At 34.1% G+C, this 21,771-nt stretch overlaps 1 protein-coding gene across 3 annotated transcripts in view; it reads left to right on the top strand.

Moving 5' to 3' along the window:
* The window catches only part of LOC145668039 (mite allergen Der f 3), a 519,747-nt gene that overhangs the window by 473,068 nt on the left and 24,908 nt on the right, over positions 1-21,771 (top strand). For all 3 annotated transcript variants that reach the window (XM_081735512.1, XM_081735511.1, XM_081735510.1), the window contains one exon: positions 3,081-3,181. In XM_081735512.1, coding sequence (XP_081591638.1) covers positions 3,081-3,181 — 101 coding nt within the window. The remainder of the gene's footprint in view (positions 1-3,080; positions 3,182-21,771) is intronic.

Below are 21,771 nucleotides of genomic sequence, written 5' to 3'. Positions count from 1 at the left end.
TAAGTTATTACTATTATTTATAAAATAATTTGGAAGTCGTGTCAAGTTTGTACCGTATTGACGTTAAGATTAGTGTTTTTTTTCTTTCTCTCTTCTGAATGAAGTGAGTTAGTTATGCAACCTGGATATATTGATAGTGAGCGCTATATCTGGCAGGTTTATGAAATTGCTATTCAAACTACCTACCTGTGGATGACGTTTAGGCCATTCAGAGTGGAATAGCTGAAGCGGGAGTTCGACTCTTGGAATAGAGGAAGGTTTAAACCGTTGTATAAAGTCATATGGGCACTATAATAACCCTTCCTGATGTTTGCATTTTTGCAAGAATATTATTGAGTTCTGAAAGTATCAAGAGTGATTTGAAATTTTTGTATCTTTGATATAGGGCCTACTTATATCTCATATTTCTACACATAGGAAATTTATATTCTGAAATAGTGTATGTGGTTTCATTAAGGTTGGTGTAAAGGGACAAGTTTTGCCAATAGATGCCACTATAGTCTTCGTATCTCTCTCTTGTATTTTTTACCTTTCACAAAAATTTACAATTTCTCTTACAAATTTCAACCTAGAGACTTCAAACTTTTGGAGAAGGAACTTCATAACCTATCTAAGGCAACAATCCGTGCCTATTTCTTATTTTGAATCTTCTTTATTGTTGAGTTATATTGTTAAAGGTTTGGATATCCCTTTCAACAAACAAGCCATTTCAACAATGAAGAAAATTCTAAATAAAAAATCGGCACAGATTGTTGTCTTCGATAGGTTATGAAGTTCCTTCTCGGAAAATTTGAAATCTCTAGGTTGAAATTTGTAAGAAAAATCGTGAATTTTCGTGAAAGGTAAAAAATACATGAGATATATACGAAGACTGTAGTGACATCTATCGGCAAAATTTGTCATTTTAAACCAACCTTAAGATCGTCTGGTTTATATTTTATGGATCGGTCCGAGTATACATATTTTGTTCCTCCTGAGTGTCAAGAAGGTGAGTTGCTAATTTTGATTAGATCTATTAGTAATGTGTTTAAGCGGCAAGATTTAAACCAAACCCTCAAAATTGAAATAATTAGGAAACACAAAGATATCTTAGTATATGGGCTTTATAGTCAGGTTATCGTTATGCTGGTTACTTGTTGAAGAGATTATTATATAATCCTCGTTAAACGTTTGGGGTTAACTTTACAATGCCCGCTTCAGCTGGTATACTCACTCAGAAACGAGAAAATATACTCTATTAATTTTATGAAATGGATCAAAACTTCCCTAACTTTAAGCTAACCCTTTCCTACCCTTACCTTACTTATCCCTACTTGCTTTACTCTACTCTACCTTACTCTACTATACCCTTTTAAATCGGCCCTGCTTATCGGTGCGCAGCTGGAGCGTGTATTGTAAAGTTTATCCAATATTTGTATTGAGAGATTACTCTTATCTAGTTTATAAAGATAAGAGTTTATAATGTTTACTTGAAAAGAGAATTTCATCTTTTAGTTATTTCGCAAGATTTATTTTCTGCGCAAATATAGAATTGCCTTATATGATTTGGAACAATTTTCCTGTGTAGGAGTATTAGTACTATTATTACTTTTATTATTTTAATAAGTCTAATTAAATTAGCTAGTGCCCCGCGAACGGAGCTTGAGTTTGCTACGAGAGCACGTTACAAGTTGAAGAAACTAATGTCTAATACAAAATTATTTTCGATGGTAATTTTATATAACATTGATATGCTTGGCTTCATTGATATACGACTTCAAAATATTATAGATAATAGAAATAAAATATCTACTTTTAAGGTTTTGTAATTATATGATAATTGTTTGCTTTTTCAGAGCTTTTCTTATTTTTTGTCTTTTAATGTTTTTTTAAATCGGTTTGTTATTTTTTAAAAAAGTTTATTTTCTGCGTTTCAGTGCGTTTTCAAAATCTCGTAATTTTCTTTTAAAAAGTTTTTATTTCTCTCTTTTTAGTGTGTTTTGAAGTCAGTTATTTTTCTTCTAAGTTTTATTTTTTCTATTTTTCGTTACCTCAATAGTTTAGTTAGATACTTAAACTAAAGGAACGACATAAACTTCCTATAAAATGGGTCTTCCTACGACACATGCGTGAACGAGTGCGCAATATCTATCTTTTTTTTTTTTTTTTTTTTTTTTTTACTATGGATAAGAACTTCTCTTTGGAGTAGCTCATTACATTAATGAACACCGTAAAGAAGTTAACCTTTTGGGGTTTAATTAGTATCCCCAATTGCAAAGTATATGAGTTGCAACGGGTCAAATCTAATGCCATTTGACAGCTGACAGTTGAGGGTACTAGACGTGTAAAAAGTGTTGGAATTCTTAGAATCAGGCGTAAGGTGTAGTGCTTTAAAGATGAATGAACTTTCCGCAAAAACGGGCTACATTTTACAATTTTATTTCGATAAATGTCCAAATATTGCGTAAGCTTATGGAGAAATTTGTATTTATGAGCAAACTACGTTATCAAAAGCAAAAGCCAAAAGATAATTTATTCGTTTTCGTTCTGCAAATTTTGGTGTCTACGATGCTTCTCGCAGTGGGCGATCAATCACAGAAAAAGAGGATAATATTCTGGCAAAAGCTGAAAAAAAAAACTGGCATGTAAGCAGTCATTGCATTGCCGATAAAACACTTGAGGAAGCTGGCTACGAAAGACCCCTTGGTTGTATGAAACCCACCCTACCTTGTTGATTATCTGGTTGCAGTATATTTTAGGATAACTTTTTCTTGTTAGACGTAGGAACTATTCTGTTTTTAAAAACAATTAATTAATTACTACTATTTTCAGTTCTTTTTAACGTAAGGACCTTTCTTGGAAATAGCTAATGTGATTAGTGAAAACCCCATCGAAATATGACCAATTGTTTTCGATATAATCGGAAAGATATCTAGCTACCTACATGCATACTATAGTCAAACTAAGAACCTTCTTCTCTTAAAAGGCAGTTAAAAAATGAAGAAAAAAATACAATCCTTAATAGCGACTAGTGGAACAAGTGTTGGTGGCTTGATAGAAGTTCGATTTTTGGGATCCTAATTCGTGATATTTTGTTTCAGGCGGCTATCATAAAAGCAGGTTTTCTATCGAAGCGACTGTCGTGTGGAGGAGCTCTCTTGGATAATAGGTGGATTGTCACTGCTGCACACTGTGTGGCAACGTAAGTATTCATTATTTTTATTTTTTTCTTGAGAATTATGACAGGTAACAAAATATTGTTCTACTTAAGAAGAAATGCTTCAATTGTTCATCTCATTTTACTTATTTACTTATTTTAAATATATACAGCAATAAAAATTGAAATTCATTCCTAGTGTTCCATGAACGAATTTGATGTACAAAAACAAGAGAAATGTTTCTATTAGAAAAGGCGATCTTGGATTGGAGAACCATTGGTTTTAATTCAGGGAGCCAGTATGAGTAAATTTTAGTCTTGATTTACATTATAGTTAGGAACGCACAATTTAGAAAAAGTATAACAAAAAAAAAAAAAAAAACTATAACTTGATTTATGCATTCATAACAGAAGTTTAATTGTAAATAAACTAATAGTTCCTGAATTACATCTCTCCTAGATTAAAAAGAAATAACGAAAGATCAAGAACACCTGCATTTCTTACATACTAGTATGTTAGTAGAGTACAATTCATTTTGTACGTGATGTGAACTTTGTGGTGGACAAACACCGTGTGCGTGGGTTTTCTCGGGGTTCTCCCGTTTCCTCCCACTTTCTTCATTCCACCACTTCATTCATCTCTCATCATCACCGTCTCCTTTAGCCTAACCGGCATAACCGTGGGACGTAAAACTAAAAAATTTCATTTCATTTCATTTTTTCATTTTGTACGTGGTAGCAAGAATAATTCAAGAAAGCAATTATGAATGATGTCGCTGAAGTGTACTTCTCAACTTACTGTATGACATCGGATTTTAGAACTCTGATAAATCGTTGTAAAAATTTAGTCACTTTGATATTATCAGTGTTGGGTAAGTTACTTTAAAAATGTAACGCGTTATTTGCCTCCAAAAAGTAACTGTTACCCTACTTTGAAAGTAACGCGTTACTAACGCGCTACTTTTAGGACTGAAATTTTGAATATGGGAAAAATTTCTTATTACTTCAATTATCCGTACTACTACTAGCACCACTATTATTATTATTATTATTATTATTATTATTATTATTATTATTATTATTATTATTATTATTATTATTATTATTATTATTATTATTATTATTATTATTATTAATTATAACAACACTTTGTATAAACATGAAAAATTGACCATTTGTATCTGAATACTAAAAGACTAGTTGACTGCCAAACTCGGTAGTCGTAAAGTCTAGGAGTCAAGGACACTGTTCACGAGCTTCTGAAATTGGGTTGAGGGTCTAGGTTGAGTATACGAGCTCGAGCCAAACATTGTTAAAAGTTATAGGGCGCTGGCCAAATATCTTCAAAATTACTCGGCCCGGGTTTAGAATTTTCAATGACTCGAGTAGCTCGGGTCACAGCTCATTCTCTATCGACCCGAACCGAGAAGTTAGCCGAGCCAACACCTCACCCAACCGAGCCGGATAGAGCCCTCGGCTCAGTTGAGGTAAACCGAGCAGATGACTCATCCCAACCAAGCCGTCTCGAGCCGATGGTTAACCCCAAGCAAACCGATTCGAGCCATCGTCTCAGTTGAGCTGAGGCGAACTAGGCTCGTTATAAAAATCTCTTCTGGTCTCGTCATCGAGACGAGACGAGATGCGAGCAGTGTCCTCTGTCGTGAGCAACACAAAAATATTCAATATTACCGCTTACATTTCACACAGCTTTCGCTTTCCAATGTAATCAGCCTATGATTTCAAAACTGGTTAGAACGAGCTGAACGAGCGAGACATTTCTCAAACTTGACTAGACTCAAAACTCGACGTCAGAAACAGTGAATCGACTCGGAACTCGACTCGAGAAAATTAACTTTAGCTCGACTCGAAACTCGACCCGAATTCGAGTCGAGTCGACTTTTAGCTCGACTCGTGTCCATTCCTATGCGTTAGAAAAAATGGCTGCTTCTTATTATTCTGCTAAACTAATTATATAATAATAACAATGTTGTTATGTAAAATTAAAAATATTCTATAGTATGTATTGTAGCGTTACAACTAATAAAATGAGAACGCATGAGCTAGGGGTTAATCAAAACTTGCCAGTAATTCTAAAATCAATACATGCTTTTTAAAGCTAATTGTTTCAAACCCTATAATCAACGGGACAGTTGGATACGCAAACTAATCTGAAAGAACCCGAATATTACATACCATCAACAAACTATTTTCTATTAATAAACTAGGTTTGATCATCAGAACACAGTATATTCATGAGCTCATTCGTGGCTAAGCGGTTAGCGTAGGCGCCTTTGGCGTGGGGTGGGAGTCCCGGGTTCGATTCCCGACAGAAGCTCACGTGGTTCGGATTTCACGTTAACCAGTAGGTCACGTCTCATATAGCCTCGCTGCTGAAAGGGACGTTTACCTCACACTCAACTCAACAGTTTATTCATATTAACCCCTTACTGTATATCGTTAATTGTGGCACCTTAGTTGTTGATAAATATTTTCCGCCGGGGCACTTCAGACACTTTATTATTAAATTGTGTCCACCATCATCCTCAGCTTTTAAGAAAAAGTATTCTTTCAAATGTTCGAAGGTAAAATATTTTCGTTCTCCATCTTTATAAAAACAACACCAATCAAAGTAAAATAGATTACCGGTAGCATTGCACTCGTAGTTCACTCACTGGATATATTGATTTGGAGCTGTCTAAATCCATGACAAAATCTTCCAGGTGCTTGCAATCAGTGTACATGATTTCCCTGAGACTGTCCACATCTTCCAAAAACAGCAAGTGACACTATGATCTTATCTGTTTCTATGTGTGTCGGTGACTGATTGTCGGTCACTGACATACGTAGTTCATGCTTCATTATTCCATTCTGAGAAATTCATATATAGGAAAAAAAAACATTTGGTTTTCTGAAAAAAATACCTATATTGTAGTTACTCATCGCGAAAGAAGTAATGCAAACTAGGTCCGTTACTTAAAAATTTGTAACGCGTTACCATTACAGTTACTTTGGAAAAATGTAACGTGTTACTTTCGTTACGTTACTTCCCAAGACTGGATATTACTCCTGCGTTCAGTTGATCTATGATCATTTAATCACATATAATTATTATCTGCTACAAAATTAATAATACAGATTATATATCTTCTGAATTTTAAACATGTAGTGATATGATTTTACACTTTTTCTTCTACCCACACATTTACGCATTTTGCTCTTCAAGAACTATCCATTATTTTACATGGAAATATAGAAGAAAACGTTGATATGACTCTTGTGCTATATAAATATCACTCTTAAAAGACTTGTTAACTTATTCATTTATTTTTCAAGAATATTTCGTATTTTTTTTTTTTTTTTTTAACATGTATCTACAACGCATAACTCCCACTGTATCTTAGAAGCAACAGTGAACGCTGCTCACAGCTCAAAATGGTAAGCCATCATTATAAATGTTTAGAAAAAGTATTTTACCATTCCAACAACTATCTGTGGAGGGTACGATGGCTTAGTTCAGAGCGATGATCTATGATAACGACGGATCCCTATTTGGTTTCAAATTAGTGAGTTTGTTACGGACATCCTCGTGTTTGTGACTTTGTCATTGTTCTAAATGTTTCGTTCATTTTAACTAACACCAGCGAATAAAAAATTGATGGGTATAGCAAAAGGATTTTATTTGTTGTATTCGATGGGATGCCTTGTAGACTATGTACACTCATGTCCAAAATAATTGTCGAATATCTATAACTGTCTTCTTGTAAGAATATAATTTGATAATGATTTTGCAGGGTACTTTTAATACAGACTCTATGTGTATAATCGAGAAATGTATATTTGTGGTAAATTTCATAGGAAAAGAATTATAAATACGAAAATTAGAATGAGTTAAACAAAATGTTTCTAAATGGACAAGAAAGTTTTATTTTCGTTTTATTGTTCTTATTTACTGCTCCTTTGGCATGAAATTTGCCACATGTCTTTGCCGATTATACACATACGAACATTATCGAGCGAATTCTTTATCAAATTATATTCCTACAACAACACATTTATAAACATGCGACAATAATTTTGAACATGATTGTACTTTCCAGAAAATATAATTTGTCTAGATTTTTCTCTTCTTTCGCAATGGGAAGTTTCAAGTTCAAAGAAACTCCGTGACTGATATTTCTTACAAATTTGCCAGGAAATTTTCACAGCTCAACCATATGAAAACTCTGCAAAAGCAAAATATTCTTTACTGTGTTATATACAGTATATTTATTATACGCAATAAGATTAGTGTGATTTTTTTTATAGATATCTGATTCTGGTACAATTGATCTTTACTGAATAATAAAATATTATTATCCTTAGATTCACAGAATTAATTTCTAATGAAGAAACTATTAACTATTCCGTAATTTTACATTAGAAGGTACCTACTCATACAACAAGAAATATATATATATTTGGAATGGATCATAAAATAATTGTTGAGAATAAAGGTTTAGTTTAGTTTGATGTATTAAAAATTCCGTTGTTCAGCTTTGAAATCGATGACGTTTGTTTGTTATATTTTAAAAAGAAGTTTGACAATTTAAGTTCATTGAATTTACATTTACTATGTAGTATGATAATTTACTGAGAAATTGAAGACGACGGAAGACATTATCAGAAGTGACACAGTTTTCATGTCAGAGGCCTTGGAAAATTAGCGAAGAAGCTGATGTAATGACGAATATCTCACAAACCCAGAAAAGTATACTGTACGTCCAAAAAATTACACAGAAAGTCGCTGCAAACAAATGCAATGACATACAGATGGAAGCGGAGAGGGTAACTCACAATGGTTATCTTTAGGGACAAGTGAAGAACTACAACGAAATACGTGTATCAGACATAAAACTGCAGAAAAGGGGAATAGAAAGTGTGGTGAGATCCACAAATAGCGACAATGCACAAACAGATGCAGAGAGATTTCCAAAACCAGCGTAAAACCACACGGAGCCAGAAAGAGGGATCGGTTATATTATTGAGAGACGAGATATTAGCACCACTCATCAATCTGCACACGCCACAAGAGCAATACAACACTCTCACGAGTTACTTGTAGCCTGTGTTGCCAACTGCATAAAGAAAACCGTAGTGTCGGAGCAGGGTCAGATCCAGGAGTTTCTGAGGGGGTGCACCAATAACTACCAGTACATTTGAATTGAATTGGAATTTTCTAAAATGCTTTTAGGCATTTGTGTTGTGAATGAACAAATGAACTGGAAATAAATGCCTGTTCTCGGTGAACCCTTTTCTTTCAGCTTTTAGTAAATTGACTTAAACTATTGATTTTGCAGAACTTCCCTTTGCTTTAAGCCCAAACAGAAATGTGACAGCAGAAATTTTCGGAAAGTATTGCTATTTTGACTGCTAGCATCACACTTTAGGTACTGTATATTAACAACGAAGGGGGGCTGCACGTGCACCTTTGCATATATATATATATATATATATATATATATATATATATATATATATATATATATATATATATATATATATATATATGTGTGTGTGTGTGTGTGTGTGTGTGTAAATTGAGTTTTGAACAATATAATGAAAATTCATCCCCAGGAACAAGATGTGATGAGACGTGGCGCTGTGTAGCGGCGGATGATTGGAAGATTCCTCGGGTCGGAGGTGTTACTCGCATTATTTAGCTATCGCCTGCCTTCTGCCCCAGTACGCGGACAGCAGAAGTTGATTCAGTAATAATAAAAATTGTGTTGTGGAGGTAGTTGAATTGGGAAGGTTACAAGTGTGTACGTATGTCATCATATAGGCCGATAAAATTTTCACATACAGGCACATATATTTCTCATGTATGGATGACCGAACTGTAATATGAGAGGTCACACAACACAAATCATTCATGATACAACTTTGATGTTGTGTACCTTCAAACAGAATAAGACGGGGGCATTGTAAGTGACAGCTCTGAGTCGAAAACCATAACATGCAGCATAAATACTGGAATTGAAGAAGGTATTCACCAATCCTCAGATGAATGGTTAGAGCTCTTAACGTCCTTGATGTGTGTCCTACACGAAAGCATTATGTACCCCTACCACGTACAAAGTGTGCGAGGTCTTTTGCTGCTTGATTATGTACCAGCAGGCTAAGTGCCTATTGTTAGTTTCAGCAGCAGGCGATCAACCGATGGAGCTACTTACCAATGCGATAGCATTTCCAATTTTCATGATATTCATGTATGAAGAGGACAATCCACAGGGAAGTGACCAAACCTACAACTACCAACAATTTCGTAAATAGTACTTTGATCACTTCCCAAGAATTAAGGTTCAGGAATTAAGGGACCAGCATCCCTAAATATTGGCAGTGGGTATATTGGCCCATTCCCTCAAATTTTGGAGACGTGGATAGGACTACTTCTTAAATTTTGAAAAATTCCAAACCAAAAAATCTGAAATGGTAATATAGAACCATAGTATGTACCTTTGTGAGATTGAGTGGTCCATCCCCTGTCCTTTTATGAGTAAGAAGTTAACAAAAATTCTGAATTTGGGGGCTTTTGACATAATATATATCTTTGATGACTGTATATCACGTATTACGATTACATAGTTTAACATAGAGGTTCATTTTCTTTCATAGCTTACATTAACACATCTCTAAAGTGTTCAAAAAGGTACATGCGCTGACCATTTAAATGTGGGAATTGTCAAAAAACAATTTAATAAATTATCCATAGGACTCGATTATATATTTCTGTAAATTTGACTGGTCCTACGTGTTATCTTTATTGGGTAAAGAATTTGAAAAAAATAAAAATTTGAAGGTTTCTCTTCTATTTGAAAGCTGTTTTGAACATGCCCTGACTTTAGCAATAGCGGCCAGAGGTTCATTTTGAAGCTAGAACGGCAGACTTGTTTGGTCCTCTCCCCTATGCAAGGTAAAAACATGTAGGTTTAGAAATGTCCCCAGAGACAAAAGAATGTTTCCCTCTGCATTGATTGTAAAGATTTTTTCCATGCTATGTAAACACCTTTGCTTAGAGAACCATACGTATTGTTTGAAGCATATTGCAAATAACAATATAGAGATGTTTCAGAAAATCTGTGCCTATGCTATTTGCAAAAAACGAAGTGATCCCAATTGATATGTTTATTCTATGCAAGTAATTTGGAACTCTATATAATTTGCTTGAGAAAATAAATTGAATCTCATAATAGTGCAATCAGTGGCGGGTTCATAAGGGGTAGCGCGTTCGTTCTTAAGGGAAAATATAACTCTTTGTGTATTATTTCAACGAGACAAGACAGCAAAAGAATAGCCCAATAATTTGTTCTCATTCTATTGATGGTACAAACTAGCTAATATCCCCAAGTGTTACAATTTGGTTTTATTGAAGTTTATTTGAGGTTAATATTTTTGTTTCTGAATGTCCCATTAAATATTCATTTCATTTTTGTGCTCTGAAGCAGGGATGACCAGACGGATCCGGATCCGGATCCTGTAAGATCCGGACCTCGAATCCGGATCCGAAATTTTGGATCTTGGATCCGGATCCGCAATTTCGGATCTTGGATCCGGATCCGGAATTTCGGATCTTGGATCCGGATCCGAAGTTTCGAATATTGGATCCGAATCGGTTCCTGGATCCACACCCGACATTTCGAAGTTCAGATTCGGACTCCTGATTTGAATATTTTAGGCTTTAGATTGAGACCCAGAACTAAAATATCCATATGTATAAAATTTACTAGGTGAATTTTATCTAACTCAGTGGGAAGACAATTCAATTTAAATGACAAAAGATTACATGAAAATCTCATTTTCACCTTTTTCGGGGTTAGACCACTGTTGCGCACACCCCATCATTTAGTCTTTAGTATATCTTTAAACATACTACAAGTATGCCACTTTCATCTCAAGTCAGTAGTTGTATAGATCTGCCTTTTGTTATATATTAATCGAGTTAGGATTAAAACTCGATTGTTTGTGAGACCTATGATAATATTTTCAGAATGAGTTATAACGTTGAAAAACTGCATAGTAATACTGCATATTTTCTTTGTGCCACATTGGAATTTAATGTAGTCTATCTTATACAGTCGGCTCTTATGATTAATTCAATGATCTGAACTGCAGCATTACGCTAAAATCATGGATGTCTTTGAACTTTCGTCATTATTTCTATTTTTTTATTACAAGCAAAATAAATATCATAAGCGGCATTGTACATAATACATATAGACGCAGATCAGTCAGTAGATTGCTTAAAGTTTACAGCAAAGCTATTACATTTCTAAGACACTGGCGGCCTTAGGACAAAATCCATGGCTTTCCCATAAAATCTTAAATCTCTCTATATAGAAAGGGCAAAGTCCTGAGTGAGTGAGTGACAGATCACCGTACAGGCCAAATCGCTTAAGCTACAAACTTGAAATTTGGACAGTTTATAGGCTTTGTGACGTAGGATACCACTAAAGAAGGACTTTGGGAAATTCGACGAGAAAGGGGGAAAATGGGGTGGAAAATATTGATGATTCTTGACGCTAGACACTTCAAATTTGGTATTTGGGTTTCTCATTGAAAATAATTTGATACTTGTTTAAGTGCTTTTTGATATTTAAATTAGAAGGGGCAGAGAAGATATAGAAAGTAGAAGAACGGGTGGTAATTGCAATTATTGCAATCAGTATAATAATATGCCTATATCTCGGAAACTTAAAGGGTTAGAAACATGGAATTTGGTATTTGGACTTCTCTCTTAAAATAACTAGATACGTATTTTAACGTTTTTTTGATATGTGGCCCAGAAGGGAAGAAAAAGGGCGAGAAGAAATTTAAGTGGAGATTAGAATTATTGTATTAATATGTTCAATCATTTAAGGTTAGAGACTTGAAATTTGGTATTTGCATTTCTCATTGAAAATAACTTGACATGTGTTTCAGTGTTTTTTGACGTTTTAGTAAAAAGGAAAAGAGAAGAGATGGAAAGGAAAGAGGGTGGGGATTGTAATTATTATAATAACATGTCGATATCTGGGAACCTCTGAAGGTTAGGAGCATAGAATTTGGTATTTGGACTTTACATTTGAAATAATTAGGTATGTACTTAAGCGTTTTTTGATGTGTCTTAAAGGGGAAGAAAAGGGGCGGTGAGAAAAGACTTTTATATCTCGGAATCCTGGAATGTTAGAGAAATGAAACTTGTTATTTGAACAAAAATTCGTTATTAAATGAAATCCTTGAGTTTTACGTCCGTCCGTCCGTCTGGCTTATGCCAGTTAGGCTAAAGGAGACGGTGATTATGAGAAATAAATGAAATGAAGAAAGTGGGAGGAAACGGGAAAACCCCGAGAAAACCCACGGGTACGGTGTTTGTCCACCACAAAGTCCACACGGCGCGAGCTGTGATCGAACCAGGGACCCCAAGCACCGGAGGTGAACGCTCTACCACTGGGCCACCGCGCCCCCTCAAAAATTCGTTATGTTTGCAGGCGTATGATGTGCGAGGCCGTAGACCGAGCAAATGTGTGGGCTGGGGGAAAAGCCCCCATGTACCCGCACTGAAATTCGGTATGTCTCGGGATACCGGAATGTTATTACATACAATTTGATATTTGAACTGAGGTTCGGTATGGTTGTAGGTTTACAAGGTACGAGGTCATAGGCCGATCAAATGAGATATCAGAGGGTCTAAGGGCAAATCCCCAGACATTTCTTTTTAAATTGATTTTGGTTAGAGGCTTTTGTGATGCGAGGCCCTAGTAACGGGGGTCTAGTGGCAAAGCCCCCAACTAGCCGAGGTCTATTAAGTATATAAATGTATTTGCGTAATGACTGGAAATTGCATGTATGCCTGTGGACAAAATTGCATAAGTAGCCACGAGAAATGACAATCCTTTAAGATAAAAATTTTAAAAAGCTACCAAAATGTACTACTCTTGAATGAGTTGTATATTATGTTTGCGCAGGGGCGAATCCAGAACGGACTCCTGGAGGGGGCGGATGGATTCTTAGGGGGCGGTTGGGGATGCTAGCAGTGAAAAATTACTTAGATGATCTGAAATTGCCACAAATTACTACTAAAGTACCGTACACTGTTAATGGTGGCGCTGGATAGAGGCGAACGACTTTTCGTCCTCCTCTTGCATCCGCCTATGTGTTTACATGAATGATATAGCTCCTTATGCAACCTATGCAGAGTTAATAGTAGTGGATTACTAATTACAAAGATACGTGTTACTGCTCGAGGCTCCATATGGTATTTTGTATACACATACAGTACATTAATACATTGATTTTGATACATTAATTGCCATTTAGAACTTCATCTCTACTACAATTCTTAATTCTAACTGGAGTGGTACGGTCACAGAGAAACGTATTTTTAAAGAAAGAAAAAAAGCTCATCAAGAGCAAGAAAAGGAAGTTGCTCCTTAATTTGATTTGATCTATATTTTATGGGCTGTTCTATTAGCAATGGCCTAGGCCATCACGACCAGGAAATGGCCTCATTCAATGACCACAATAACTCAGAAAGAATTAAAAAAGTAAGCAGCCTGAGTCTAATTACGAAGCTTGGGCTTGAGACTAAGGTTTCATCCCAGCATTTGACTACTGTTACAAAAAACAAAGGACAAATTTCCATCAGGACGACCGCTTTAAAAAAGATTTACTACCTTTTCGGTCAAGTATTTCCACTAGAATCGAATCTGACAATGAGATTGCTCTCACCTAAGTTGACAGTTTTACTCAATCAAATTTGGAGTAATTGTGACATATTAAGGCACAAAAACCAAATATCAACAGAATGAAGAGAACGCAAGGCTGTCACACGATCAGATACCAAAAGTGTCTTAAAATCTTATTTTAAGCATAGGAATGAAAATCACTTTGTCAATAATTTCGAAAATTTTGCTGATTCGGAACACCCGAATTTTCTGACACGGAGTTTCGAATCCGGATCCAAGATCCGGTTTTTCAGGTCTGAATCCAAGATCCGAAATTTCGGATCCCGATCCAAGATTCGGTTTCTCGAATCCGGATCCACGATCCGAAATTTCGGATCCGGATCCAAGATCCCGTTTTTCGGATCCGGATCCAAGATCCGGATTTTCGGATACCGGATATCCGGATCGAAAAATATCCGGATCTGGCCATCCCTACTCTGAAGCAAGATGCTCATGCCTTATGAGTAAGGAGAAAATAATGTGTGTGTTCCTAAATTGATACACACTTGTCTGAAGAGTGCATTTGAGAAAGTGTCAGCATCAAGACGAGAAATTTCTTGAGTCTCATGGCCAACACTAGTTCATTATAGTTTAACATTGTTTTAATGTTACATGATTCATAGTATAAAACATATTAATTGATAGAATGAATGTACTAACATAATGCAGAGGACTCACTAACATTTCAACATACGTAGATCGTTATACAATACATTCCAATAGTAAATTTAACTGTTATTATATCCTTAGTATGCTTCTCGTAACGTGGAAGTTTTTCTATAATTTATAGATGAAACTAAGAAACCATACCATAATTTTCTTATAATACTGCTTGTAGACGATCCAAGAAAGCTTGAACAAGACTCTTGTTCGAGACCATTCAAGACTATTTTATGAAAAAGGCCTCAGCACTGACGTCATTTTTGTCTTGAGTTCAATAGTTTCGTTCAAGAAATTTCGTTTCGGTCCTATTCTAAACAATCCAATTCAAGAGCATTCAATAGCCAATCAGCGCTCGAGTTGAGTGCAGGAAAATACAAAACAAGTATGATGGCGTCGTGAGACAGAGCTGCAGTTGAATAAATATCTCTTCGTTACTCTTTTCCATAATTATCTGATATTCCAAGTGTGTATTATAATAAACAAAAGCTAATATTTGCGCCGGAAGATATTGTTAGTATTTTTGTTGGTAATAGTCACGATTTATATAGTTATAATGCTTGCATGCTCATAACTTTTGTTAAATTTTGAGGCAATGAGAAGTATAAGTATTAATTTGAGAATTTAATATGCAAGAATACTGGGTGTAGATTAAGAAAGAAGAGTCCATTAAATAAAAAAAGTATAACTGACCTTTCTTGATTTAATAAGACGTTTTGTACTGTTCTTAATCTCTGATAATATCAAATAGTTGCATACAGATTGATAATATGCTCGCAAACTGAAGTATCCTGGAATGAATGATTACATATTATCCTATTGTAATCTAATTATTTTATCACGAAATCCACACGTAGTATTTGAGAAACTATTTCTTAAGGTAGAGGTTGCTTTCACGCGTGCAGATTAATTTTACCAGTGCTTTCTCGTAAGGTACAAATGTGCATCCTAACATATGCTACATACAAGAATGTGCAAAAAGAATAATAAATAAATCGCGATGCTATTTAACAGTGTCGGGGAAGGAGCATTGAAGGGGGTCCACGGGAGAATACGTCCGTACGGAGCAGGCGCGTCATCGACGGAGGTTATAGTACAAGAATAAGAATCATGTATAAATGAGAATAGTGCAACAAACACTTCACATCGTATTCACTCATTTGAACTGAACTATGGCTCTTGTAATGATTTGATAGTGGTAACATTAAACTTCTAAACAAAAAAATACTGGTTTCCTACATTATGCAGGCATGTTTTGACACTGGGAATTATTACGGTATCTCAGATAATTCTCCTTTATACACACTCACACATTTTAACAGTAAAATTACTATTCGTTTGACGGGTTATTCTCAACCAGTACCAAAACAGGGATAGATTTGTGAAGAAAGTCTGATGCAGATATGGGCGATAAGTCCTGTAGCTGAAAAATATTCTCATTGCTTCGTTTGGTTTTCTGTGATTTCAGCCTTTTCTTTAAACAGTCTTCGATGCCAAAGCATAAATAACATCAAGAGGCAGTCATTGCCTCGTGATACACACAATTTTAGGAAACAGATTTTTTTTTTTTTTTTTGAGTGTGGTTCTGTCATCAGCACGCCATTTGAAGAATCAGATTTTTTTTTTAAAAAAAAAAAAAAGCTTAGTATAGGGAACGATTTTATACCTAAGCAGCACTTTACTTTTTTAACGTCAGCTAACCTAACTCGCATTCAAAGTAAAAGGGACAAACTACTTAGTAAAAATTCGATGGGATTGCTGCAAAATCAATTGACCTGTTTTCTAAATTATTTAATATAATCTATTAAAATCTATTACAAATGCCGCAGAAAGTTACGAAAAATATGCTAATATTATAGCTATTCATGCGCAGGTCTGAACTAAATCAGTACGCAGTTTCGCTTTCATTTGTTTTCATAGTTACAGTATCTTGTTTTGGATTGCCATCTATTAACAAGAATATAAAATAAATTCAATACCTCTATGCTCGTGTAAAAGTTGTTTCAAGTCCATTCGAGACTCTTGTTCAAGTGTCTTGAACAATACTCCTTTGAACGTGTAAATTTGAGGTATTGAATGGTCTTGTTCAAGCTTTCTTGGATCGTCTACAAGCAGCATTATATAAGTTTACAAAACGGAAGGGGAATATTTTTTGAAAATCGAGATGAAACAAGGTTTCTATAAAAGTTTACAAGACGAAAGCAGAAAACCTTATCTCTCGCCACGAGAGCAATACTATTGAGAGGATTAGTTTTTCCATCAATTTTGTAATTTATGTCGACATGGATTTTATTCCATTCTATTTACCATAATTGACCTATAATTGTAATGGGTTGTACTTCTAATGTTTAGCTTAAATGTATTTGATATCGTGAAGTTTGTGTTTGATAAAGTATGCAATATGCAGTGTTCCGGCTACAAATATAAGATGAAGCTGAATAACAAACATTCTGTAAGCAAAGCATATTAGGGAAACTTATTAACTTAAAATCTCTGGCACTGAAGCCTATGAAGAGCTATGGTTGGCCAGATGGGGCACGTTCAACTGAGTGATACGTAGTCAGTGCTTAGCGGTTAGCTAAATGGCGTCATTATTTCTGGCTTTCTAAACAGGAGTCTGTATCATTTTATTCAGATAGTTTCCCAATTGCTTTATGATCCTGGGACAATACAGGAAAATCTACGATTCTCCTGAAAGTGAAACCCAAGATCCAGAGCACGAAATCAAGGAAAGAGAGGGAGATTTCTCCCTTACTCAAAATTTTGAGAAACAAATTCCCTCCCCAGAGCACGAAATCAATGCCAATATTCGTAAGGATAGAAGGAAGTTATAATTTCCTAATCTCTTGGCCATGTCATCTCACACTTACACTTTCATTCTCATTCATTCGTTTCCAAAGATTTTTAAAATGCATATAAATACAGCTTGGATACTAGGAATAATATAACCTGTACCTAAAATTATTGAGCCTGGGAATGAACATTACATAGCTAGTAGCAACCAAAAATGGAGATATTCTTTTATTACAACTATTCTGCGATAGTTGACTACGTGTAATCCTTCCGAAACCAATTCTCTATTTTGTACCAAAAAATATTCTCATCGGTCAAGCCGCTTTTGATGATGACACTTTGAATGTTGTGTTCCTTCTGTCACGTGTCCACGTAACGTCCACGTAAAAAACGAGAACAATATAGATATAGATATAACCCTTCTAGCCTGACTGGTGAACGAACAAACGTTAATTTCAGTATATATATTTTATATATTAGCGTGAGACAGGAATTTGAAATAGTGTACCTATTGTCCACTAATATAATGTTTTATTGGAAAATATGATTATATGGATAAATACAAGGTTCCATTTTCTTTCCTTGGACATTTGTACTTCAGACACTTTTTTAAATATCAGGAGGAATACATTTGGCTCGCTTTTAAATTTTGAAATTGTGAAACAACAAAAAATGGTAATTGCTTTCTGTAATTCAGGTGTATATACTTCTTATAAAATAGACTGGAATAGTCATGTCGTCATTTCCTTCCCATTACCATGGTAATCGCCATGTTTTTTTTTTTCTATACAAACGCGTGAAGTTAATGAAGCTAAAGAGCTTATTTCTAAAAGCCCCAGATCCCTAAGTAATAAGGTAGAAATCGAAAAGTTAATGTAAGCACAATTATCATGTAATCCACCATAAGAAGCAAGTATACGCAATATAAACTTGCTGACATGTAGATTGACAAACTGTCGGCACAGAGAAAGCTGTAAAAATATATGATTGTTAGAAAAGAAAAAAGTCTTTTAGAATAATGTTAATTCTATTGGAGCATTTACACTTCTAATGTCTACTGTATATAATGAGAGTGCACAATATTATTTCTAAGTATACATTACAAAAGAAAGAAAAGGCTAGCTAGCCTTTAGAAATATTCAATCAAGACCATCAGGGGATATAGGTAACATCTTTTGTTATATTCTCTATCAACTTTTTTAATTTAAAAAAAGCATTTAGAAAACGTACAATAATTACATATCCAATTATGAATGGTTCAGTATATATTTTAAACAACAGTTAAACAATAATCCTGTTCAAATCTGCAATTATATCATACTTATATTATTGAATCAAAAATTTTTCGGAATTATTTAAAGTTAATATTTGATTATGAACAGGATGAGTACACTTTAAGGTTTAATTTAACCTGAAAAAATAGAAATTCTCAAAATATACGATATCAGAGGGAAAATTTCACAAGACATGTGAACTTGCTGATTTCAGTTTCAACGCTTGTCATGCAAGTAACATTATTTAACATATTTCTTTTCTAATTACCTTTTCTGCCCTTTTTTTTCCAGTTTCAGTTATTAGAAATATTTAAAAAGAAACATAAGTATTTGTTCTACTCTAATGTTTGCAGTTCCGAAATATTTCATCACTGTTTTCGTTTTGCACATAGGTTCTTTAGGTATTTAGGCTACTTGATTAGAAAATAAAATGACGATCACAATGGCAACGAGAAGGATGTGACGTCACACTATTTCAGTCTATTGGACTGTCTAACTTGTATTCTTTAATGTGTATAGAACTGCCAAAACTAAAATTCATATTTGGAAGATTTTGACCTAATTTATCATCTTAATACTTTGAATCTTAGAAGCAACTCATAATCCGAGGTCATTGGTACCTTCTGATTGGTAGATCTCTGCCTGTGATTCAGAATGTTGCACTTTGAAACTTAAGAATAGATTTTAAATTTTTCAAATGTTTTGAAAAATGTTATATAAAATTTTTAGGCGCTGTTTTAGAATATATTAGTTTGAAAATTTTTGAACCTCAAATTTGTAGTTATGACTTGTAGTTTATGATCATTTGTGAGAATTCTTAGAACTTGAAATATGATAGTAATTACTAAAACCAACTGATGTGAAAGAACAACTATCTCAGACTTTGAACTTTAGTCCTAACTCGTGGCTGATCACTTTCAAAATTTAAAGTATCTTAAAATTTTAGAAATTTTTTGTTTAAAATATTTTAACTACTATTGTAAGATTTTTAGTTTGAAAATTCTTGAGGAGTGGTATTGTAGTTACGACTGATAGTCTAGGTTATTGGTGAAAAATTTTGGATTTGGAACCTGACAGTTATTAAAACTGATTGATATATATCAATAACAGTTTCATACTTTGAACTTCCGTCACAACTCATAATTTAAGGTCATTAGTAGAATGTTATCCTTGGTGCAATTTAATTGACTGATCACTTTCAAATTTTAATTTTGACTTTTTAAAAAGATTTGAAAATTTTTGTTTAAGAATTTGTAAATTACTGTTTTAAAATTTTTGAACTTTAGGATTGTAGTGACGACTGATTAGAAAAAGCAAAACTTTTCAAAATTAAACAAGTACTTGAAAGTGATTACGCCAAGGATAATTTTCCACTAATGACCTTATATTACAAGTTGTGACTAAAGTTCAAAGTGTGAAATTATTACATGTAGAAAAGTTTTAATAATTAACTATGAAATTTCAAGTCCTAATTTTTTTCCATCAATAATCTTACTCTGAGTTGTAATTGCAGTTCCACACGCACAACAAATTTTCAAACTAAACTTTTGAAACCGTTTTCAAAACGGTATTTTTTAATATAAAATTTCAAAGTAACCAACCAAACAGATTGTACCAAGGATAATCTTCCATTTCTCACCTTAGACTGAGTTGTGACTGAAGTTCAAAATGTGAAATTGTTTCTGATACGTATCAATCAGTTTTAATAACTATCAGGTTTCAAATCCAAAATTTTTCACCAATTACCTAAGACTATGTGTCGTAATCCAATCTTAAAGTTGAATTTTCAAACAATTTACAACGGTAATTGAAATTTTTTTAACAAAACTGTCGAGAATTTTTAAATATTTTAAAATTAAATCTTGAAAGTGACCAGCTATAAAGTGTGACTAAAGTTCAAAGTCTGAGATTGTTGTTCTTCCACATCAATCGGTTTTAATAATTAATAACTATCCGATTTCAAGTTCCAAAATTTTCATAAATGACTATAGACTATAAGTCATAACTACAATTCAAAAGTTTTCAAAGTAAGACATTCTAAAACTGCCCAAAAATTTTACATGAAATTTTTATTTATTTCTTATTTTTAAATTTAAACACAATCTAAGTTCCGAAGTGTGGCACTCTGAATCAGAAGCATGAGGAACACGCGCCTGGTAATCATGAGGTTGCTGTTTCGCCCCCCCCCCCCGGTAAATTATTTTGGACTTTTAAGACTCACTTTAATAAACAAATCACATATATAGGCGATTTAACATATTTCGGGGAAGTAATTTTGTGGTTTATTGGAGTTTCGTCGTGTTTCTGCCGCTGGTGGTATAATTATCAAAGTGGAAGTGGGGCACCGCCGATCATCGTTGCGAGGGCACCAATTTTTGGCGAGGTTTCGCTAGTTGCCCATCAGTGGTCCACTGATCCTTACGACATGGGGATACTATTTAACTATTAAAGTGCTCCGACTATTTATATTTATATTAAATCATTCCTTATTAAAGAAATTATTTCGATATTAAAAATTAAGGCAGCATACTTTCTACACGAATTAATTTTAACGGAACGAATTTTTTAATATTTGGTTAATTGTATTATTGTTGTTACATTACGTATACCTGCAAGAGATCAGAAATTTAGGTACTATCTTTGTGTTTGAAACATATTCCAGAAGTTGTGTTAAAATCTATTAGTAGTAGTTGTGTGCTATGAACAACATTTCTGTGCGTTTGCGTATGAACATTGATTAAGAAACCTGGTTAATTTGGATCTTTTCAATTAATTACACTACTTAACAAAGGTTTTGTTACATAAAAGGAAATACCTGTTCTTAAAGGAACTTTTTGCGCTGAATTCGAATATACACTCGGTTTTTCTCCATCACGTACGATTTTCCCGTAACAGAGGGATTTTCGGGAAAATCCCTCAAAAATTTCCCTTTTCGTTTATTTTACACCCCAAGATCTTGTCCCCTTGCATATATTAACATAGAAATTATACCTAAGTATACTTTGATTCATATTTAACAAACCCTCCAAGTTTCGTAATAATCGCTTTATTCTTTCTAGAGAAATAAATATGTTTGTATGTATACTGTGTATACTGTTTATTGCACCTTATAGTAATACTTTCAGATCTCTTAAGTTGAGGTAAAACGTTTTGCTTTATTACCACA

This window comes from Thermobia domestica, chromosome 13 (genome assembly GCF_964235325.1).
Source record: "Thermobia domestica chromosome 13, izTheDome1.hap1.1, whole genome shotgun sequence".
Lineage (NCBI taxonomy): Eukaryota > Metazoa > Arthropoda > Insecta > Zygentoma > Lepismatidae > Thermobia > Thermobia domestica.
The sequence above is the reverse complement of the archived record's forward strand: the minus strand, read 5'-3'. Positions and strand labels throughout refer to the sequence as shown.